Source organism: Hylobates moloch, unplaced genomic scaffold (genome assembly GCF_009828535.3).
Source record: "Hylobates moloch isolate HMO894 unplaced genomic scaffold, HMol_V3 SCAFFOLD_8, whole genome shotgun sequence".
NCBI classification, from domain to species: domain Eukaryota; kingdom Metazoa; phylum Chordata; class Mammalia; order Primates; family Hylobatidae; genus Hylobates; species Hylobates moloch.
Genome location: NW_026652283.1, coordinates 70,865,788 through 70,890,666, shown reverse-complemented (window position 1 = coordinate 70,890,666; position 24,879 = coordinate 70,865,788). Strand labels below are relative to the sequence as shown.

Below are 24,879 nucleotides of genomic sequence, written 5' to 3'. Positions count from 1 at the left end.
CCTATGATTGCTCCAGGGTTCAAAGGAAAAAGTAAACTATAGTAGGAAAGCACAAAAATGGGAATGAAAACATCTGGATTTTATATAATAAAAGTTACTTCTGTTTGCTACAAGGCTTAAGGGATTAAAATGTGTGTGAAAAGCATTTCGTAAGATAAATTGGTATACACATACAAGTTGTTATCTGATTATCATTTTTCTGACTGAAGGACCAGTAAAGATATGGTAGAATAGATGAAATCTGAATTGGGTCCCAAAGAATGGGTAGTACTTTCACAGGTGCAGGATCTTGAAATGGAATTTTAGGCAGAGGGAATAGCATGAGGAAAAAAGAATCATGGTTATAAAGTTTAGGGGACTGTCTGGGGGAAATCAACAGTTTATTTAACCATGGGCCATATTTATGTGGCAAAGTAGTGCAGGAGAAGCAAAACAAAGCAAATTATGCCATATCTTTAAGGAACCTGAAGTCAAAGCCAAAAGGAGCAAGAAGTGGAGGAGGAGGAAGAGGAAAAATTGTTGTTCTTGTTCTTCATAAACATTGTCATTAATGTAATGAGTCATTGAAGATTTTTAAAGCTGAGGAAGGATATGATTGGAGCTGTGCTTTAGACAGATTAATCAAGCAGCATGCAAAGGTTAGATTGGAATGGAATGAGGAGGCTATGAGGAAACTTTTAAAACTCTTAGTTCTGCCAAGTAAAAAGAATTAATGACCAAGGCTGTAACAGTGACTGTGGGGAATGAGGAAAAGATGTTCATTTAGGGGATGTTTGAAATCTGATTGGATGTATGGGGCAAGACAGTAGGGTGAGAAAAAGGGTCAGATGAAGCTAGACAGTCTAAGTGACTGAAACAATGGGGATGACATTTATTTATTCGACAAATACATTTTGAGTGCTTACCATGCACCAAGCACTTTCCGTTACTATGAAAGAGAAGTATAATTTACAGAAAAGGGAAACCAAGGAGAAAGATTTAGTTCAGTAGAGGATGATGATGGATTTAGTTTGGGGTGTAAGTCTATGAGATTGAAAAGACATTCAGTAGAGAAATAAGGAAGGTAGCCGCAATTACGGCTCTGAAGTCCAGGGGAAAGATAAAAAAAATTAAAAAATGTAGACATCATTGGCTTTCATTTAATAATTGAGGTAATAAAATATCTGGTGGAGGTGGCTGATTGAAGAGATCCTCTCAGCCACTGAGCGATGACATCAGTCTCAGGAAATAGTCATATTAGCAAAAGTTACTTTTTAAATTTAAAACAATTTCAAGAATAATATATGCTCACTGGTGATTTTAATAACTCTAAAGTATATAAACACTGAAAATTTATTTTCTTATCCCTTCTTCACTTGATTTAATTTTGACCAAGGGGGAACTGAACAGGCATTCCTTTTAATTTCTGTTGCTTTTCATAAGACTTTCATGGGATATATCTTTCTGGGGATAATGGGAAATATATTTATTGCAAGTAAACTTATGTTCTCCTAGCTTTCTGATCTGTAGAGAGAAGAAAAAGATGGCAAAACCTTGGAAGGGAGATCCAGGCTCTGGTCACTGTGGATAAGGCCAGTCAAATTTTATAATTTACCAAACATTTTCAATAATTAAATATATTTTAAAAGGCTGGCATAATCACCCTTAGTATTTTTTTATTTTTTGCGATTCACAAATTTTACATATTATTGATCTGGCTATAAACCTCAAGGGTCCCACCCATTATTGCTTGAGGGTGAGTATCCCAATCTCGTCATTTGGGAGATTTGTGTCATATCTGCCAGAGCTTGAGATGCAGAGCTTGAGGAAAGAGATGTTCCACATGATGGGTTCTTGCTCTGTCCCTCCATAAAAAGAAGGAAGGAGCCTCTGTGTTCTCCAAGTAGTCAAATAAGCATAAATGCAGTTATATTCCATCCAACAGTCAGGCTTCTGGCAAACTCAGCCTTTAAAACAGAGCCTCTTACTCAGAAGTCAAAAAAGCCTGCTAAGCTAGAACACAAAACTAAATCCAATACCTGGGATTCTCATGAAATCCATGCATCTTACTTCCTGGGTCTAGTATCCTACAGATTTAATTAAAATTAAGTAGAAATTATTCTTTAAATTTAGAGCTTATATTTTTCCCCCTTAGTTTAATATCAAACTGGGTTGTTGGATAAGTGGAATAGAATAGAGTGTGACTGGATTCTCTGAAATTGATTCACTGAACAATGACAACACGTAGTTAAAGGAGAGTCAGCACCAAGCTCTGGAAACATTTATTTGATAATGGGGCAAGTGCTACTATGTATGGTAGTATTCATTCTATGCATTTATCCATTTCATCATTTACTCTATGAATTAATTCATCAAATGCATTTGATAATATTAAGTCATTATGTGAAGGCATATTCAGTATATAAGAATAGGCAAGGTGCAATAAATTATAGAAAGCTTTTCATATTAAATAAGATATTGTTTAAAAGTTTTACTACTAAAGGAGTAAGCATCAAATATTTTATAAAAATTACTAATGTTAAATTCTTAATTCTCCATTGATGCAAGATAAACGAGTCAATACTATAATACAAATCTGATTATTTACAATCTTTCAATTCTAAGATAATAAGCTCATACAAAATCTGGAGTAAAGATGCCGGGTAAAAGCTTTTCCATGAATGTGTGATTAACTCAGATTTCTCTCTCCTTTTCCTCCTCTTCTCCTGGCCTGAGCAGCATGACAGAAGGGCTAGGCCAGTTGACCGATGGTGTGTCTGGCCTGGACGATTTCACCCAGACCCATGAATACCACGTGTGGCCCGGCTATGACTATGTGGGCTGGCGGAACGAGAGTGCCACCAATGGCTACATTGAGATCATGTTTGAATTTGACCGCATCAGGAATTTCACTACCATGAAGGTCAGTGGGGTCAAGTGTGGTGGAACTTGTTTAAGGAAGCACAGATCATAGTGTGGTAGAGAAAAGGCATGCTAGAAAAAAGTCTAGGCTGATGCCAGTTCAATGACGTATTCTGTTACTAACTAGCTAAATGCATTTCACAAGTCACTTCATCTCTAAGGGTCTGATTCTCCATTTGTGTGTAAGGGAGTTAGAATAGGTCAGTGAGCTCTCTCTTTTTTTTTTTTTGTTCTAACACTAAAGGTGACATATCCATTAAGCACAATAACACAGTGTCCAGGGCCCACAGATTTTTAAGACCCATAAAAATGCTTTAATTTCTTTTAGTATCAGGTGAAAAAAATAAATTTTTAGGGTCAAAGATTATCTTTTTACCAGCACAGTTGTGTGTGTGTGTGTGTGTGTGTGTGTGTGTGTATATATGTATGTATATGTATATATGTATATGTGTATATATGTATATATACACACACAACTATATATATACACAATTATATATATATACACAACTCTCTCTATATATACATATATATATACACAACTCTAATATATATATACACAACTCTCTCTCTCTCTATATATACACATATACAACTATATATATATGTAGTTGGTGTTCTGCAGTCTTCTGAATTTTTCCTTTAGGAACCTCGCAGTGGCAGTGATAGTTGGTCAGGCCTTATAAAACCTGGGCTGCAACCCTGGTCACCTGTATGCACTGTCTGCCCTTGGCCACCTCACTTCTTGTTGCTGGACTGCAGTTTTCTCATCTGTTAAATGAGGACTGCACTAGCATCTCATCAGGCCCTTCCTTGCCTTGAACTCTCTCGAGTCTATAATCCCCTCAACCGCAGTTGCCATCTACCCTGATTCGTGTGTGTATCTATACACATAGATACACACACATGTATGTGAGAATGTGTGTATTCTCATTTAGAAATGAGATTTCTAAAAAAAAATGAAATTGTTTTGGATTGTATATTATTTCGAGTTTCTCACCTAGCCCTGTTGAAAAGAAGAAGACTGGCTCTGAAATGTACCTAGGAGGAAGTAGGATGGCAGTCTTCCTCTTACCTCAGTTCAGAGTATCTTGAATCAGGGTAGACGGCAACTGCAGTTGAGGGGATTATAGACTCAGGAGAGTTCAAGGCAAGGAAGTGCCTGAGAAGATGCTAGTGCAGTCCTCATTTAACAGATGAGAAAACTGCAGTCCAGCAACGTGAAGTGAGGTGGCCAAGGGCAGACAGTGCATACAGGTGACCAGGGTTGCAGCCCAGGTTTTATAAGGCCTGACCAACTATCACTGCCACTGTGAGGTTCCTAGAAGGAAAAATCCAGAAGACTGCAAAACACCAACTATTCACCAAGGGTGGTGCTCACAGAAACAGCAGGTCTTGACTCTTACTGAGTTGGCTGGCACTGTGTCTCCATGCACCTTAGCAGGGCCAACCTGTCACTCACATGCCTCTTTCTCTACCAGGTCCACTGCAACAACATGTTTGCTAAAGGTGTGAAGATCTTTAAGGAGGTACAGTGCTACTTCCGCTCTGAAGCCAGTGAGTGGGAACCTAATGCCATTTCCTTCCCCCTTGTCCTGGATGACGTCAACCCCAGTGCTCGGTTTGTCACGGTGCCTCTCCACCACCGAATGGCCAGTGCCATCAAGTGTCAATACCATTTTGCTGATACCTGGATGATGTTCAGTGAGATCACCTTCCAATCAGGTAGGGAGCTCAGGTCCTCTTTGGGAAGTGGGAGCAAGGTGATGAAGGAGGAATGCACATGCCCAGAACTTCTCATTAGCAGGTCTTTGAGAGGAGTGGGATTGTGCAGGCAGCTTCTCATTGCTGGATACAGTGAATCCTTTGTGTGACTAGTTTTAATTGTGGAGGGGATGGGATGAGAATGGAAGTGAACAAAATATTCATGTAACTCTTCTTAGAAATAATGTTTTTAAATGAGAGTATAGTGTGTTAAACATTTTATATAATTTAAGGTAGTTAAGTGTGCTGTTAAGGAAAAGCACACCTAAGCATTACTGAGATATTTAAATGAAAATTTCTAAATATACACAAAAGTAAAGAGAACAATAAACCACCCATCACTCAGCTTTACTAATCATTGATATTTTGCCATATTTGTTTCACCTATTCCTTCCTTTTGGCTGTAGCATTTTAAAGCAAATGTGAGATACTATTTGATTTCATTAGCAAATAATTGGACTGCATCTAAGAAAATAGCATCATTTTCATAGGTATAATGCCATGATAACATCTAACAACCTTTATTATTAAATAATTTCTTAATACCACCCAATATCCTGTCCATATTCAAGTATGACTAACTGTCCAACAATGTCTTAATTCAGTTGGCTTTATCAAATAAGGATCAAAATAAGGATCTCTTGGTGTGTTTCTTTATTCTATTTGCTCTGTGTCTCTTTTAATCTAAAACAATTCCTTCCATTTTTATTTCTTTTTAAATGGATTCTGGCTTGGCTGACGGCTTTCTGCAGTGTCATTTTACTTGAGCTTCTGTTCTCTGTCATTCCTAATGACTGGTGCTTACATCTACAGGTTAATTTGATTCCAGTTCAATATTTATTTTTGTCAAGAATTCTTTATGGATAGTGTTGTATATTTTATGCTTAATTTCATCATGGGGATGTAATGCTAGATCCTCTCACTTTTCGTGATACTAAGAGATTTCTGGCTCCTCATGAACTTTTTCCTTAAGTTTTATCCTCCATTAATAACCACTGCCTGAATTATTTATTTCACTAGGGGTTGCTAAATGACGATTTGCTAATTCTTTTATTTTTTTCTGCATTTCTTAGCTGAATTTCTTCCGAATAGAATAACTATTCTTCATGCACCAGTTTACTCAGAAATCACATCGAAAGAGCAGGATATATGACTTATTTTCCCCTTTAATTATTAATTTTTAGAGTAATGACTTGATATCGTAGCAACTCTCCATAATGTCTAATTAAATTTGTTTTTTACCCTTATTTTTTTGGTATCATTATAAGCTCATTGCTTTTTATCAATTTAATGTTTAATCGATTGCAGCTATTATTCTTTTTTTTTTTTTTTTTTTGAGACAGTCTCGCTCTGTCACCCAGGCTAGAATGCAGTGGTGTGATCTCGGCTCACTGCAACCCCCGCCTCTCGGGTTTGAGTGATTCTTCTGCCTCAGCTTCCCAAGTAGCTGGGATTACAAGTGCCTGCCACTGTGCCTGGCTAGTTTTTCTATGTTTAGTAGAGATAGGGTTTCGCCATGTTGGCCAGGCTGGTCTCAAACTCCTGACCTCAAGTGATCCACCTGCCTTGGCCTCCCAAAGTGCTGGAATTACAGGCGTGAGCCACCGTGTCCGGCCATTATTCTTTTTAATACTCAAGTTGTGCTGTCTTTGACTAGAGTTTGCATTTTTTTTTTTTTTTTTTGAGATGGTATCTTGCCCAGGCTGGAGTACGATCTTGGCTCATTGCAACCTCCACTTCCCAGGTTCAAGTGATTCTCCTGCCTCAGCTTCCCAAATAGCTGGGATTACAGGTGCCAGCTACCACACCTGGCTTTTAATTTAATTTAATTAAATTAATTAATTTATTTATTTTATTTTATTTTTGCATTTTTAGTAAAGACGGGGTTTCACCATGCTGGCCAGGCTGGTCTCGAACTCCCAACCACAGGTGATCCATCCGCCTAGGCCTCCAAAAGTGCTGGGATTACAGGTGTGAGCCACTGCACCTGGCCTAGAGTTTGCATTTTTAAGGGAGCTCTTTGCTCTTTGGATCTGACCCTAGAAGCCTTTGATAACTTTCTTGTTTTCTGAAAGAACAAGGTATTTCAAGCTCATTTTGAACATGTACAGCACCCGACATGGAATCAACCATTTCTTCAAGAAATCTTGATTCCTTTTAGTAGGAAATGGTATTTAGAGAACACAAACTGGGCAGTAGAGATACTCATTACTAATAGGTTGTCATTGTTTCTTGATTTTTCGGTGGAAGAAAGCAATGAAATATGTATATTTAAAAAGAAAAAGATTATGAGTTTACATTGTTACTTCCAATTCAAATTAAAGATAAGGTTTTTATTTAAATTTGATTTTATACTTTCATCTCTATTATTTATGCTAAATATCATGTTTCCTAACAATGTTAACAGCATTTTCTTCATCCTATTATTCAAAAAGCAATACCAATATTATTACTAGCAATGTAACTATTGAGCATTAAGATTTCTTAGCAATTCTCTTTTCTTTGTCCTGAGAATAATATATCCTACTAAGAATGTGCAGTCAAAGCACTATGGTCTAAGGTCAGTTGGGTAACAGTGGGATAATTCTTTTCTGTATATAGTTATGTCACCAATGTGATATACAGTTAGGTTCATTGTAGCCATTTGTTTCAACTTTTAGGGATTCATTTTAAACTTTAAACACTACTTTTGATTGAACAGTAACAGCAGCAAATAGTGATTTAACTTACTGGAGCCAGAAACTGTGCCAAATCTTGAAAAGTTAAAAGGTGTTTGTTTTTTTTTTTGAGACAGAGTCTCGCTCTGTCGCCCAGGCTGGAGTGCAGTGGCGCAATCTCGGCTCACTGCAAGCTCCACCTCCCGGGTTCACACCATTCTCCTGCCTCAGCCTCTCCGAGTAGCTGGGACTACAGGCGCCTGCCACCACGTCCGGCTAATTTTTTTGTATTTTTAGTAGAGACGGGGTTTCACCGTGGTCTCGATCTCCTGACCTCGTGATCCGCCCACCTCGGCCTCCCACAGTGCTGGGATTACAAGCGTGAGCCACCGCGCCCGGCCTGTTAAAAGGTGTTTAGAACATTGTTCATGCCATTAAATTTTAGATGGGGAGATGAAAGATACAGAATGCTTTTTTTTAAAAAAAGAAATGTCCAAGGCAAAATGAACAATAAATGGTCAGAAGGAGAGAGGCACTAGAGTGGGTTTGTCATAGACAGCATCAAAGGAATGAGACTTGTACTGGGCCTGAAAGAAAAGTCCAGGTGTAAAATAACATAAAAGAGATGAAGAGACTAATTTAAAGATAAACCACACTTTGGGAGGCCAAGGCAGGAGGACTGCTTGTACTCAAGAGTTTGAGAGTGGCCTGAGCAACATGGCGAAACACTGTCTCTATAAAAAACACAAAAATTAGCTGAGTGTGGTGGCACGTGCTTGTAGTCCCAGCTACTTGGGAGGCTGAGGTGGGAGGATCACCTGAGCACTGGAGGCAGAGCTTGCAGTGGGTTGAGATTGCACCACTGCACTCCAGCCTGGGCGACAGAGCAAGACTCCGTCTCAAAAAAAAAAAAATAAATAAAATAATAATAATAATAATAAACCAGAAGAACCCATCCTTTCAGATTTGATTTTTAAGGGAAAAAAAATTTCAAGATGGTTTGCTTATTAAGATGTACTGATAAGAAAATAGAGCATATTTTTAGGAAAACAGGTTTGGTGTTTAAATGCCTTCAGTGCTAATGATTTAATCTAAGAGTCATTTGATTGATTGTTTTATCTGAATACTGAGAGCAGAAATCAAGATGCTCAAAGTCAGTGCCACTTACACTGTAAGTGTTAACTGGGGAACAAATAGATTTCCGCCCATCCTCAAGGATTCTCCTGGCATAGTAATTGGTACACTTATTATAGATAATTATAGCTATGAATCATGGTTTTTGACTCCTGGGGTCTCTTGAGCTTTAAATCCAATGCATAATAATACTAGTTTTCACTGGAGCTTGACAACCGAACTCAGAAAGCACATGCAGAGGCCAGATACTTCCTTATTTATATAATAATGTTAAGAAGAAGAAATATTAGGATACCTAGAAGAAATGTCTCTTAGAAAGGAAATACATACTCTAATTCTTGACCCCCTTGATTAGACAAATCAGAGAGAAAAACTCTGGCAACATCAGTCTGGCAAATACACTTTTGTGGTTTAGTCTCAAAAGCTGCAAAGTCACAATAAAGGACACTCCAATGTCAGTAAATATCTATGAAGATGAAGCCTTAATTCATAAGTTGAAGGGCTAGGCCGATGAGGCATAGTGAAGACTCTTCTATAAACAATCTAATATCCTTGAAGGAAAAAGCGTCTTAACACTATGTCTGCCCCTTGCCCATTTACCCGCTATATTCTCTCTATATTTTCGCTGAATTTGGGTCCTGCTTCTTATGCTTTATGATAATGTGTGGTCACAGCCCTTTGAATCACTGTTTCTTAAACTTTTTTGTACCATAGCCTCTAGTATGTAATATGTGAAACAAAAATTTTACAAAGGAAAACTTACTCTTACTATTTAGATAAATGGTGATATTTTTATTCAACGTATTTATGATTTTATCTTTTTAAAAGACTGATGGCAACTCACTAAATTGATTTTGTAATGTGCTAGGTCACAATATGCCTTCAGAGAAAACACTAGCTATCTGTCTTCTCCCTGGCTCTGACTCGCCCTTGTTTTATAATAGATGCTGCAATGTACAACAACTCTGAAGCCCTGCCCACCTCTCCTATGGCACCCACCACCTATGGTATGTGTGATTCCTAATTATGCAAATTAATTTGAAGGGACTTACTGGGGGATGAAGAAGCGTGGAGAGTTGCAAAGCCCTGGCTGTGTGGGAGACTTTACACCAGTTGGCTTTGGATGAAGAGTAGCCCTGGAAAGGCAGGACTGTCTACCTCCAAGTTATGGATCCAAATATACTCTCTTCACTACTGATTCATGTGCTTCTTCAGCTGAGGCAGAGTCTGGAGTTGTCCCAATTTCTCCATGAAAGTTTGGGAATTTGGGGTCAGAAAGAGAGAAAGGGACATTCCTAGGTCAGACCCACAGTGGGTATTTCTAAGAAGGGGTGGAAATGTAAGAAATAAAATGCTGATCTCTCCAATTGGAGATAAATATGCCATGTATGCATTGCTTTAGGCAGTCATCGGTGACACTAGCCAGCAATGTGAGAAACATGTGGGATTGAATGTGTCCAAAGAGGACTTTCAGCTACCTTGGCATGTCTCAAAGAATGCAGAGAGTGAAACTGGTTCCTCACCTGTTTTTCATGAGGTGTGATTAAGGGACTGTAGACTCGGGCCATAATAATACAGAGACAAAATTTTGAGAAGAATAGAAAAACTCACCATTATTCTGTCTGACACATGGGGAGGGGGAGACTACTGTCTTATGGAAGAGGGAAATAGGATATGGGAACAAAGTAATAAACAGGATGGGCATGGTGGCTCACACCTGTAATCCCAGCACTTTGGGAGGCAGAGGCAGGCAGATCACGAGGTCAGGAGTTCGAGACCAGCCTGGCCAATATGGAGAAACCCCATCTCTACTAAAGATACAAAAATTAGCCGGGCATGGTGGTGCATGCCTGTAATCCCAAGTACTTAGGAGGCTGAGGCGGGAGAATTACTTGAACCTGGGAGGGGGAGGTTGCAGTGAGCCGAGATCAGGCCATTGCACTCCATCCTGAGTGACAGAACAAGACTGTCTCAGGAAAAAAAAAAAAAAAAAATAAAAAAAACGAAAAAAAAAAAAAAAAAAAAAGTAATGAAACCGTAGCAAGAAAAAAAAAAAAAAAACAGTAGCAAGAGCAAGAATAAGCAGAAGTATTAAGGTGGCATCTTCCACAATTATCCTCAAGGAACAGGGTCTACCTCCATGTTTCCAGTTCAGTCCCTCATACTTTTACTTGACCTGTGAGATGATTGTATTCTCTGCCTTCTCTCCCTGGTCACAGATCCAATGCTTAAAGTTGATGACAGCAACACTCGGATCCTGATTGGCTGCTTGGTGGCCATCATCTTTATCCTCCTGGCCATCATTGTCATCATCCTCTGGAGGCAGTTCTGGCAGAAAATGCTGGAGAAGGTGAGGAGGTGCAGAATGGGCATGATACAAGAAATTGCTCCTTTCTTTCTTAAGCCACTGTTGCCCCAGGAGTAAAAGGCAAATTGCAAACATTTATTAATGGTTGGAGTTAACTGAGGCTACCAAGAAACATAGGAATGAAGCCAGAAAAGAATTAGCTAAGTCTATTTTCTCATTTTAGAGTGGAGATGTTGGAACCTTCCTAACCTTCCACGGAAATGCAGAAAACTCTTCTTAATACATTGAATCTCAACTCAGGCATTTTCCTTGAAGATTCTGATTCACTGGATTTTGGATGGAGTCCAGGCATCCATATTTTAAAAAAAATTTAATATGTGCTTCTGATGCACATTCAAGGTTAAGAATTACTCTCCTAATGCCAAGCTGAAATTTCTGATAATGCTGTTGAAGTTCCATCTCGTCTTTTTCACTTTGCTTGTCTGTTTGGTGTGTGTGTTTGTGTGTGTGTGTGTGTGTGTGTGTGTGTGTGTAGAAAAACATCCAGCTTCATTAACATTCAAGCCAAGTTTCTCACTATTCTGTTTCTACTTTTGTGTATTTGAAGGTTGTGATTGTGTATCCCTCTGAGTCCCTCTTCAGACTCTGTCTATGCCAAATGATCTGAATAACTTTTTACATTGTCTAACACTTTACAGGAAACAGACTTTTTCCTCATGCATAATTTTATATACACTTCATTGAGTAATAACTCATAGGCATTGTTATGTTTAACTATTTTTCTGATGAGAAAATATGATGTGCTTAAGGTCATGCAACTGGTATCCAGTCTTCCATGCTTTTTCCAATTGTTAATATTGAAATGCATTGATTTCTTTCTTCAAAACTATATTCATTTCATCAAAGATGGAATATCTATGACTTGTCTTGGTTTCTTGGACAAAATAGCAACTCCCTTGGACCAAATAGCAACTCACTGCTGCTTGGCGTCTGATTCTTTTGGGGCCTGCCGATGATTAAGTGTTTCTGCCTTTGGCCATGGTCACCTCTCCTGGTCAATAAGTTCCTCTCAATAGACATGGACTAGGAGAGGCCACAGAAACTCTGAACTGTGGGGCTTGAACTGCCTCCTGAGGGCAGGGAACAGGAAGGAGGAGAAATCCTGATTGATTTCTGTGTTTGGGGGTGGGGTCTCAGAGGAGACCAATGCCTGTGTGGAACCTCTATTCCAGAGGAGAGAGAAGGGCACCATGAGAATGGGCTTGAATCTCCAGAGCTTTCTAGATGCAGGATGGGAGAAAAATGCCTCAAATCAGGGGTAAAGGAGGAGCAATCCTGATGAGTAGCCTGCAATTCCTTCTGACCTGTGCCACCCTCAGGTTCCTGAGATGGTTGATGTTTGTTTTAAGGTTTTTAGGAAGGAATATTTCATGGAAGAGAAGGTCTCCTTGCTTCCCACAAGTATGTCTACCAGTCTGAAAACACTTAAAGCTTTCAATTCCCAAATAGCAACAGAAGACTGAAAGACAGAATCCACAGAGACTCATTCGCTGTCATGAGTATGTCTCAAGGCATGAATGAGGCAAATATCAAAATTTTTCCTCCTTTAGAATGCTGGAACACACTAGTGTTTAATGAGGTATTCCAGAGTGAGGGTTGTGGTGAACTGAAAGTTCATTGAACTGCTTGAAGAGGATATGTGACCTTCTTAGTCTGTTAGGACCACATTTTAGCCAAGGGAGGAGGGTCTGTGTTCTCTACTATACAAGCTCTTTTTCTCTTTATTTGAGCCACAATTTACCATACTTCTCTGAGTCTTTATTCTGAGGCCTGTTGGAATATCTTCATGGGCTAAGAGAGAAATGTTGGAATCTCCAGGTAAAAGGTAGAGCAAACATTTTGCCCTTGAATATTTAACTTGGTCCTCCAAGAAATTCTACCCCTGTACATCGTAAGTAAGATGACTCAAGGTGTTCTGGAATGACACCCAGGATTTCTTCCTGGGAACAAAATTTTATGTGGAAAATCATTAAGTACACACATACATTCTAAGAACATTACTTAACATAGCTGTAGACTATAGCATTATTTGTAGGATACTTTTGGTGGTGTCCTCAACATTCCTTCTTTGAGAGATTCAACCCACATCTATTGAGTACCTACTCTGTTCTGAGCTTCATGCTTAGTACTGGGGATATTACTGCAACAAAAGACCTTTCAGTCTAGTGGAAAAGTGCACATCTAAGTTTTGCCATTGAGCACCCAAGCTGTGTTTGTTGGGGTGGAGCATTTTACATGTTTAAACCCAAATAGTCACATACATGCAAATGCTGGCATTTGCCTTTTGATGGAGCAGGCAGGTTATATTAGATAAGATACCACAGAAGTAGTTGCTTTGTTGTTCCCCCTCCCTTATTAGGTGTAAGTCACATTGTTATCTCTGGACACCCAGGGCTTTCCTGTCCCATGTTGTAGCCATTTTATTTTTGGTTAGTGAAAATATGGGTCAGTGGTAGGTATTATCCTAATCTAGGGTGTCAGAATGATCAAGTAGAACTATTGATTCGTCATGTTATAGCACATTTATTAAATTAATAAACAATTTATGTCTATTCCAAAACCAAGTAGTTAAAGGGTAAGCCAGGAAAACTGATCATTTAATAAAACATAGAAAACTCTATAAGATTGAGATCTTTGGCTACTGATAGGTTCTTATAGCATCATGGAGATAATCCTTTTTTTTTTTTTTAAGTGTTTCAGGAAGCACATCATAGAAATTAGAAGATAAAATTCTACCTTGAAGAAATGAAGGATCATTCAAAGTTCCTACAACACAGGCATTTGTGGAACCAGACTGCATCCCTAGCACGTGCAATGTTGCTGGGGTTAAACAGTAGTAAAGAGTTATTTCATTTGAGTGGAAGAGCTGAGTTTAAGAAGAGGAGGAATTGACCATCTCTTTTGTGCCAATGTGACTTTCTCCTTGTTCTTCTCTTCCAGGCTTCTCGGAGGATGCTGGATGATGAAATGACAGTCAGCCTTTCCCTGCCAAGTGATTCTAGCATGTTCAACAATAACCGCTCCTCATCACCTAGTGAACAAGAGTCCAACTCGACTTACGATCGCATCTTTCCCCTTCGCCCTGACTACCAGGAGCCATCTAGGCTGATACGAAAACTCCCAGAATTTGCTCCAGGGGAGGAGGAGTCAGGTGAGGATGATGTGGTGGGCAGGGGCTCAAGGGAGAAACCTCGACAAGCATCAGGTAGGTATGACACCCCTGCTCCCAGTTCATTGCATCTATTTTTAGTCTCTGCTAACCTCCTGAGAAGTCCACATTCTCTTTCTAGATTTGGTCTGCCGCTGCTCCTGGCCTAATTTGAACACCTCTCCTTTGCTACTGAATATAAGATGTGTGGAGGGACTCACATACCAGAAAAGAAAGAAAACAAAAAATAAAACATGTGAATTAGGTGTTAATACCAGAAGAACCTAAACAGTCCAACCAGTCTAACCTCATTTTACATGTCGGGAAAGTGAGAAAGTCCAGATAGAGTACTCACTCAACACCAAATTTCATGAGTGGGCAAAGGCAGGACTAGATTTTCACCTGGAGAAATAAATAAATAAATGAAGCTAAAGACATTCCAAAATTCCCAGTGGTGTAGTCATTTAAATAAGTAAAATAAATAACTACTTGAGTTATCTATTTTTTGTTAATTTCTCTTTGGTAAACATTTATTAGAGTAATATGAGATTTTATTATGAGAGTAAAATATTTCTCGCCTTTTCTCAATAAAAGCATTGAAATAAAACAATAAAACAGGTAAAATAGTAAGTAGTGTCAGTTGATTCAAATTTCAATGTCTTTCAAAAAATGATGCAGAGTCATATCAGAAGGGAAGCTGGAGTCACTTCTTTAGCTCAGGGCAACTTTTCTATAAGATCATCAACCTGAGGGACCCAAGTCAGTAGAAAAGAACTTGTAGTGTTCAGGAGAGAGGAGCTAGGCCTGAACTGGATGTAGAAGCAGACAGGACTAAATTCAAGAGCATAGGATTTTACAGGAAGGAGCCTGAAGGGGTCTTTTCAAAGGATAAAAGGAAACTTGGCATCTATTTTATTATTCAATGGATAGACGACATGAAAGAGCATGCTAAATTCAAGTAATTTCACAGAGACAGCAAGAATAAAGGATATAAACTAATTTATTTCTTACGGAGAATGGAAGTAATTTACCTATTTCCTAAGTCTAAAATATCCCCCACCTCATATTTTAAGGTTTTTTTTAAGTTAGAATATGCCTTAAGCTAGATCATATGTCTTTAATCTGAAAGTTTTTTATACCTAAAATCAGTTTTTAAGTCAATAACAGTGTCTTAAAATTAAGGTAATAAGTTATTAAACCTTCAACCTTTAATATTCCCACCCTGATATACCATGAGCCTTCCTATAGCTTCACCGCACAATTCCACAAGTTTAGCCACAGAATTTGTTAATGATCATCTATTATGAGGAAAAAAATGAGAAATAAAATGGTGTTCTACATTCTGAAGGCCACAAGAAAATCTCTAGAGGAAGCAAAACCATTTTCCAAGTAAGAATGTCATGAAGCAGGTTAGGCTTTCACAGGGGCATGTTTTAGCCCTCCTCTCAGAGTTCCTTCCTGAAGAGATCTCCAAAGACACTCCATGGAATGAGGCTCGTTGCCCTTGTCTTCCCAGGCTGCAGCGGTGTTGTGAAGCCAGTCCAGTCCAGTGGCCCTGAGGGGGTGCCCCACTATGCAGAGGCTGACATAGTGAACCTCCAGGGAGTGACAGGAGGCAACACATACTCAGTGCCTGCCGTCACCATGGACCTGCTCTCAGGAAAAGATGTGGCTGTGGAGGAGTTCCCCAGGAAACTCTTAACTTTCAAAGAGAAGCTGGGAGAAGGACAGTTTGGGGAGGTGAGTTGATTCTTTGAGTGGGGCCTCCAGTCCCTTATAGCTTGAAGAAGGTGGTTGGATAAAAATGATCAGTAGAACAAAGAGTCCCTTCTAGAGGTGGACTCACAGCCGAATGTCTCTTCCACTTGTCTCTCCTTGCATTGTCCTCTGGATTCCAGTATTGGGTCAACCTCATCTTTGTCAAATAGCTGTGGAGTTCCTGGGACTTCTGATTTCTATACAGGAGTTTTTAAGGCAGGCAAGTCACTAGACTTCAGATATCTTGAAAAACATTCAATATTTTCAAAAATGTTTACAATAGATTACAGAGGGTGGGATCCAGAAGATGTGATCATCTTTTATGAACTGTCCAGGAACATTCTGCTGCTCAATAGCCACTTTGTTTTTTTCCCCTTTAATGGGAGTTATATGTAAAATGGTCAAAAACAACCTCGCCCCTGCCTTTAGTCCCAGAATCAGCCGCTAGGGAATGAATCACCAACTAAGATAAGGAGGAGTACTCTTTTCATTTGCCCTCAGAGTGATGCATGCATTATTAAACTTTTCATTCTTGCATCAGTCACATGAACCTTCTGGGAGCTGAAAGCAATGTTTTGAATTGTAATAGGAACTCTTCACCACTGCCATCTAAACTCCAAATAAAACACTCGGTTTCCTAAGATGTGTTATTGGTTTTCAGTGTGGATCTCATGTTCTCTCCTTAGATAGGTCTGGTGTTGCAAGAGGTGGAGGGGCCCATGTTATCTGTTCATGGTGTGACATGTACTCATTCTGTCCCCTGGGTTGAAAACCCACATCTGTTATACTGTTACTAATACACACAAGTTGCTTATAATGCTAAGCCCTATACTAAGGGATTACTTTAGGAACTTGCCCTATGTTTCACGTGATCCAGTGACTAATGAATCGAAGTTCAAGCATTTATAATAAAAGACATTTTATATCGGGCTATGCTGTAATATAATATTGTTATTGATTCATTCATTCACTTAATGTTCCAATCAATGTGTATTTCTAAGGCAGGAAATTAGCGTATTAGCTGGGTACTTTACCATTGTTTTTAATCTTACCAATTATTTGAATCATAGGTATGTTACACATATCTTCTTATTGGTCTTTTGATCATTTTGCCTGAGTTGTAAGAGTTAGTTTATCTCCAGGAAATGCCCAGCAAGAGTACTGAGACATCTTCAGGAGAAATGATGATGCTGAGACTAGATGACTTTTGTCTAGGTTCATCTCTGTGAAGTGGAGGGAATGGAAAAATTCAAAGACAAAGATTTTGTCCTAGATGTCAGTGCCAACCAGCCTGTCCTGGTGGCTGTGAAAATGCTCCGAGCAGATGCCAACAAGAATGCCAGGTCTGTGGTCTACATTTTGAATTTTCCTTTATGTATTTCATCTTTAGGACCAGGAATACTCCTGGATACTTCTGAGCAATTTTTTCTTTTGAGATGGGAAGGTCAGTGAGCTGCCTCCCATTTCCACTGTTATCCTTTTTCTTATTCTGATGGGGTCAGCAGTCCTCATCTTTTTCTCCACCTCTCTCAAACACAAAGATACACTTTCCATTGTACTTGCCACATATTTACTTCCTAACCCCCTGTGCACAAGCACTGTACTTGTTCCCAACATATACAGCTGTCTAGATGTGTACTTCTTTGGTCTTTATACACAGACATACTCCTGCATGTCATTACCTCCTCTTGACAAAATCTTCAGAATCACACATGACTTTCTTGCTAAGCCTCTTCCAGTCTCCTTTTTTCACATTTCTATTTATTTTCTCATCCCTTTATTCTCTTTTATGCTCCTTTTCTTCTATCTCCAGCAACCCTCAAAATGAGAAGCTACCTCTATTTGGAAAATTATCTATGAACCTCAAAGCAAAAGGATCCACGGTTCTCTAGCAGTTTTCCAAACTGGCTAATAATCTCTTGGATCTTTTTCTACATAAATTGCAGTTTCCAGCCACACTCCATTGTCTGACAGCCTTTCCATTACAATAATGGTGAGTTAATCCTCACCCAGAGAGACAAGCTGGTTGAAAGCTGGCTGTATGTGTCCCAGAGAAATCTCCACACCTGGATAACATATGCATTTTCCCATTTGTGTTGTCTTGATTTGTCCCACTGATATTCATAGTGAAAAAAAGTTTATTATTCTTATTTTCCAAATTATCATAAATTCCAAGAATGGTGATAGACTTCATTAAAAGTCTTGCAATGGACAGGACATAAGATAAAGAAGAGAGAAAGGTGAGGAAATGAAACTGGATGCTTTAGAAATTTAACTGATAATTTCCATCTTTAAGATACTGGTAAGAATAAAAAGTGACATTCTCTGGGTCTTATAGAGAGATGAAGTATTTCTTATATTAATCTTAGCACATGATTGGAGAAAGTGGCATGAGGGGAAACAAAACAAAGCCAAACCACAGGACATAGGGTATGACAAAGCCTTTCTCCATTGTTCCAGTCGGTGAAGTTTGCCATTCCTCCACCTGTGTCCTTAGCAATGATGGATGGCCATGACTGTGAACCCTCCCAAGCCATGGAAACCCCTGGTTTGAGACAGAAGGGGGAATGAAAGAGGGGAGGTGTTGCATCAGGACTGCATTGATTCCAGTGGTTTATATTGACATACTATGACTTCCAGTCTAGGATTCCTAGAAAACTCTTGGAGGGCTTATAACTCATCTGCTCCAACAGTTTTGGGAATGTGGGCTAGAGGCCTCACTAACAAAATCTTGCTACTTTATGACCCAAGGGTATCTGTCACCATGTACTCAAACAATTATTAGTATTGGTCAAATGAATACTTCTTTTGACATGACTACCACCACAGCCTTTAAAGAGCTCTGTTTTGGACAGGCTACTAAATACATGTTGCAACTGACTGATGGTTCATACTGCATTAAGAAAAGTCAGTATGAGAAAATAAAGAGTAATCAGATAAGCCAAAGCATGGTTGTTCACATCATACAGAGTTTCTTCACTAGTAATAGAGTGACTCTATGGCTTTAAAAAAAAAAAAAGGTAAATATCCTCGTGCACTTAAGATATGATTTTCAGTGAGACGTTTTACTCTGTAGAGTGGTTTTTAGCAGCCTATTTTTAATTCAGCAAATATTAATCACTTTCTGTGTGGCAGGGATTTTGTTAGATGTGAGGGATAGAAATGTGAATAAGTCATGGATCTTGTTCTCAAAAACATTACAATTGAATAAGCGTCATATTTCAGGAGGAATACAATGAGACAGATCCAGGTGTCAATTTCTCTGTCCTCTCAAAAGTTATCCAAAGGGAAACAAGATTTAGCATAATGTCCAGGAATAGAGCTTGGTGTGCATTCTTCTCTCTCTTGATTCTGACTCTGGCAACTTCTGAGTTTATCTGTGTCTGTATCCTCCCAAGGAATGATTTTCTTAAGGAGATAAAGATCATGTCTCGGCTCAAGGACCCAAACATCATCCATCTATTAGCTGTGTGTATCACTGATGACCCTCTCTGCATGATCACTGAATACATGGAGAATGGAGATCTCAATCAGTTTCTTTCCCGCCACGAGCCCCCTAATTCTTCCTCCAGCAATGTACCCACTGTCAGGTAAACAAGCAAGGTCTTCCATCTCCTCCCTGTGGTCATGAGAGTAACCTGGGATCTGAAAATAGGGAGCAGTGAGCCTTAAAGTGTATCACTGTTCTGGGATGGTGGGGGAAGTTAGTGTGCAGGGAACAAAGGAGCAGCTGCCCTTTGGGGGAATGCAAGGGATTCATCAAGAGTAGAGAAAGAATGTTGAGCTTTCAACCCTAGTTTGTTGATACCAGTTTTAGAATGTGTACCCTTCACATCTTCCTGTTTCCATAGACTACCTTCTGTCTTCTTGTCTATTTCCTCAGTTACGCCAATCTGAAGTTTATGGCTACCCAAATTGCCTCTGGCATGAAGTACCTTTCCTCTCTTAATTTTGTTCACCGAGATCTGGCCACACGAAACTGCTTAGTGGGTAAGAACTACACAATCAAGATAGCTGACTTTGGAATGAGCAGGAACCTGTACAGTGGTGACTATTACCGGATCCAGGGCCGGGCAGTGCTCCCTATCCGCTGGATGTCTTGGGAGAGTATCTTGCTGGTAAGTTCTCAGCATTTTAAAGCCCTATCTAACAACTGGCTTGTGGGCTCACACGCATGACACGTGGAGACAAACCTGAGACAGCAGGAGGTAAACTCAATAGACTGTAATATTTTCTCTGATTTGAAATTATTTTCTTTGTGTACTAATTCTTATTATTTAATGCTTGCCTATTTCTGCAAAAAAATTAACACATAAAAATTTAGGGAGACAAGTTAAAAAGTATAGGAGATTTATTATCTTTGTTTCTCTTTATCATTTCTACCTAGTGATTGTTCTTAATTTATTAAAAACCTTATCATTTAAAGAAATGTTACCTATACAAGATATTTTTTTCCATTAGTTTCATAAGCATTTTTCTCATAATTATATAGACTAATTCCTATAATTGTATTTCAATACTTTTCAACATGTTCTTTTTAAGTTCATCATTCTTTGCTTTATAATTTTTGATTCTTGATATTCCATACCATAAGTGAGTAATTTTTTCCAAATATCTCTCTTAGAGGTATATTTTCTGTCCATGCATACCTGAGACTTTTTATTGTTGATTTTACAACCACTCAGCTGATTTATAGACTCATTAGACTATACACTTTTACTTCCTACAATGCCACGTACATGTTATTTTATCTTTTTTCTTGTGTAACATTGCAGAGAAAAGTCTGAGGCCAATTTGGTTTTGTTCATTTATGATTAATCTGCTTATTTCCTGCTAATATTCTTATAGGATTTGTAAATTAATTTTGAAATAAAAAATGTATAGTTATTCCCTTCCACTCACCAAGATAACCACTATCAATACTTTGGTATATTTTCTTTGAGGATTTTTTTCTATACATATATTTTTTTCTATGCATGCAATTTTTTCTATGCATGCATTTATATACATATGTACATATATGTAATTTACATTACATAATTGGGATGACATTATGCCATACAATTCTCTATCTCTATTTTTAACTTAACATTTTATTATCTGCATAATATTCCATTGTGTAGATATATACTATAACTTAATAATGCCTCTATAATTTGATATTTAAGTACTTTCCAATTTCCTGCTATTTTATGAATGATGCTGTGATGTACACCCATTTACATAAATCCTTATAAAGATCTTTTTCACCTATATATGTGAATTGCTATATTTTACCCATTTCTAATGGGATAGTTAGGCATTACTCTCCCTAAAAGTATTATGTGGTGTTGAAAACAATATATAAGACTGACATTCATAGGACCTTGGTTCAAATCCAGTTTTTCCACTACTAATGGTCTTATTAACCAGAAGAATCTGGGAAGCCTCTCCTGTTTCATTTTTCTGATCTAAAAAATAAGGATAACTGGCATGGTGGTATGTACCTGTAGTCCTAGCTACTCAGGAGGCTGAGGCAGGAGGATGAAAATCTGGGCTGTGCTGCACTATGACTATTGGGTGTCCTCACTAAGTTTGGCATTAATATGGTCACCCCTAGGAGCAGTGGACCACCAGGTTGCCTAAAGAGGGATGAGCCAGCCCAGGTCAGAAATAGAGGAGGTCAAAACTCCCGTGTTGATCAGTAATGAGATCAAACGTGTGACTGGCCATTGCACTCCAGGCTGGGCAACATAATGAGACCCCACTTCTCAAAGGAAAAAAAATTTAATAGTAAATAATATCATCCACTTCACAATGTTGTTGTCTGTACTGAGTAGAAAATGTGAGTAGTCGATGCATGCTATTTACACCTGAATCTCATTGCTGTCACTTGTTAAAGTCTATCTTTCAACACTGATTATCACTGAACTGGTAAAGGAGAGTCCTGGATTCACTGCAGGCACTTAAACTAGATTCCTCTAACATAAAAACCATTGACTTCCTATTCAGATTTTGCCTTTCTCAGGAGCATTTTCCCAAGGCTACCCTAGAGTTGAAAGGTTGACCTAACACTCAGTTGCAGAGTCAAATAGCTTATGGCTGCATTTTTTTCGGCTCTTGGATCTCATCCCCAGAGAAACAGAAACAAGCTGAGATCATGAGAATGAGAGAATGGGCTGTTTCTAAATACTCCATGCACATCTTGGCATTTGCAGAATTCCTTGCCTGTGCTGGGGGAAGGGGTATAGCTCCAGATCATAAAATTTAACCGGGTGTTGTTGTGCACAGGTTTTTCTGATTTCCCATTCTTTTCTTTACTTAAATAGGGCAAGTTCACTACGGCAAGTGATGTGTGGGCCTTTGGGGTTACTTTGTGGGAGACTTTCACCTTTTGTCAGGAACAGCCCTATTCCCAGCTGTCAGATGAACAGGTTATTGAGAATACTGGAGAATTCTTCCGAGACCAAGGGAGGCAGGTAAGAACTGTTGGGAATGAATGGATGTGGACCTGTGTACCTTGAAGGATGGAGAATGGCAAGTCCTAACTTAGCAGGAGTGGGCCAAGATGGAAGACAGACTATCCAGATGATAGTCTTTGTCACTAACTATCCAGATAATGTGAAAGACCAGTATCCCCCCTAGGCATCCATACACTCTGCTTTATCTATGTGTCAACTCATTGACTCTTGGAGAGCATAAAGGGTCATGTCAGGTTTCTCCCCAACTCAAAGGTAGCAGGAAACAAAGTCCTATCTCTCATGTTTTATCTATTTCTTGATCTAGACCATGTGGTTTTTCTTCTGGGTCAAAAGATAAAAGTGTAAAAGGGACATATTAGCATTCATTAAAAATATAGCTTAGTATAAGAAATGGGGTTGGTTTTGACTATCTAGCAATGTTTCTAGACTTGGATGTCTGAAAATGGGCAGATATATCCTAAACTTGTTGCTCTTGGAAGGTATCTCTGGGCCCAGTGTTGTGACATCTCAGGACTCAGGGAAAGATGAGTTCCCAAGCTCCCCAGGAGTCTCAATTCCTAGCCAAGATACTCCAAGCTTTTTTTTAGGTGGCTTAGATTTAAAATTCCTGTGAGATCTGGAATTTAAAGCTTGCCAGTAACTACAGCACTGCACCTTCCCAAAGCGGCCTGGCAACAGCATACCCTTGGATTATGGTATCTTTACCAGGAAAAGGGTAATAGCTGGGGAAGGATCTTGCAGACAATAAAAAGTGGATCTTCTGTGGCTTGAACAGATCCAAGCAAGCCAAAGATAGATAAGGGATTGACAAGAGATAATACATTATGCATATTAAAAATAAGAGAGGGGTCTCAGAATTTAATTGTATCTTGATACTCTGTAAATATTTTGGCAGCAGGGAGTCTAAATTAGCTATCTTGGTTATGAGGCAATTTGCCTTCTTACTACAGTAAAAGGAAAATTTACTCCCGAGTACATGAGATAAGTGAGTGGGCCAAAGAAAAATGTTGTTTTCTGCCTCTGCCATGATTGGCTCAGCCAAGATGAACTTCAATATGGGTTGCCCATAAATGGAAGATTTGGTCTCTTTTTGGTTGTTTCATCTTTTGCATGAAGGTAGGGACCACATAATGGCCCATCAAAAAATTCTGCTCCAGAGAACTGCAGAAGACAAATGGAACAGCTTAGACAAGGGCTGATAGGATTCAGAACTTTCATGAGTAGGAAAAATGGACACCACACCCATTTCAGTTATCAAGTTCAAGAAAGTGGGCAGGGGGCAAATCAAACCATGATGCAAAGATACTTCCCTTTCCCCCGTCTTTGTAATATTCTCTCTCTCTCTTTTGTTTTCCTTTATTTTTGTTCTCAAAGACTTACCTCCCTCAACCAGCCATTTGTCCTGACTCTGTGTATAAGCTGATGCTCAGCTGCTGGAGAAGAGATACGAAGAACCGTCCCTCATTCCAAGAAATCCACCTTCTGCTCCTTCAACAAGGCGACGAGTGATACTGTCAGCGCCTGGCCACATTCCTATGGCTCAGGTCCTCCCTACAAGACCTACCACTCACCCACGCCTATGCCACTCCATCTGGACATTTAATGAACCTGAGAGACAGAGGCTTGTTTGCTTTGCTCTCTTTTCCTGGTCACCCCCACTCCCTGCCCCTGACTCATATATACTTTTTTTTTTTTTTTTACATTAAAGAACTAAAAAAGTTAAAAAAAAGCCTAGGGCAGATACAATCTAGTAAAAGAAAATCTTACTTGATATACCAAAGTGTTGGATAACAAAGGCTAGAAAATTCAGATAATTTATAAAGGTTAACTATGCTTGTGCTTATAAATGTGCAGATTCTACAATATTTTTCCATGTCATTCTAAAAGAATCTTCAGAAAGAAAAACTTGAAGAATACTAATGTCTTGGGAAACATGAGATTAAGTTTAGGGAAAACACCTGATAGATGAGGAGAATCTGGGGACTCAGAATTCAGCAACTAATCACAGGTGGTTTTCTAATTTGGCCTCTGGACATGTCTCACTGTTTGTATTTCTCTCTCCTGTCAAAGTGAATGATATATTCTTGAAAATCCCCAATTTCTTGAAATGGGTGTTCTGTTCATTCATGGGCAGGGGTCAGGATTGAAGTTCATATATGAAACAACTGGGGATGTAGATAGGAAAGAATGTCTGCTGCAAGAGTGTGTGAAGGGGGATTGTCATTTACAAAAAAAAAAAAAGTACCTCATGGATGGAAGGATTCATGAATAGATAATGGACATAGGAAAGGAGGTCAATGGAGGACACATAACAGACATGCTATCCACCATTTATTTGTGATTTTGTAAGAGGGTTCTCTTCTTTGTCTTGTTCAGATATTTTCATGTGTGTGTTTTAGTGAGAATCTGAGTTTTTAATCAGTAAAGTCTGATGTTTTGATATCTTGATGGTAGACTCTTGAGTTCATCTTGTCCAAAACTTCTAGCATTTTCAAGGATGAAGCCTCTGTGGGATCTTTGGGCTTCGGGCTGAATTTCTCAGGCATAAATACCTAATGGCCTTGTCTAAGAGGGAATAGATCTGTTCTGAGTATCCCCAAAAAAGTTGTCCTAGGACTAATGTGGAGAAGTTACAGGGAGACTGATTTCCATTCCTTATTGGGGAAAATGAAGCACTCAGAACATACA

General features: G+C 38.9%; 1 protein-coding gene across 1 annotated transcript in view; it reads left to right on the top strand.

Moving 5' to 3' along the window:
• Positions 1-24,639, top strand: part of DDR2 (discoidin domain receptor tyrosine kinase 2) — a 179,647-nt gene extending 155,008 nt beyond the window's left edge. Inside the window, exons 9-19 of the mRNA XM_032161131.2 lie at positions 2,719-2,902; positions 4,383-4,626; positions 9,401-9,463; positions 10,676-10,806; positions 13,765-13,975; positions 15,489-15,712; positions 16,946-17,073; positions 19,129-19,320; positions 19,614-19,848; positions 22,039-22,188; positions 23,566-24,639. Coding sequence (XP_032017022.1) covers positions 2,719-2,902; positions 4,383-4,626; positions 9,401-9,463; positions 10,676-10,806; positions 13,765-13,975; positions 15,489-15,712; positions 16,946-17,073; positions 19,129-19,320; positions 19,614-19,848; positions 22,039-22,188; positions 23,566-23,700 — 1,897 coding nt within the window. The 3' untranslated portion in view covers positions 23,701-24,639. The remainder of the gene's footprint in view (positions 1-2,718; positions 2,903-4,382; positions 4,627-9,400; positions 9,464-10,675; positions 10,807-13,764; positions 13,976-15,488; positions 15,713-16,945; positions 17,074-19,128; positions 19,321-19,613; positions 19,849-22,038; positions 22,189-23,565) is intronic.
• The last annotated feature ends 240 nt before the right edge of the window (positions 24,640-24,879 follow it).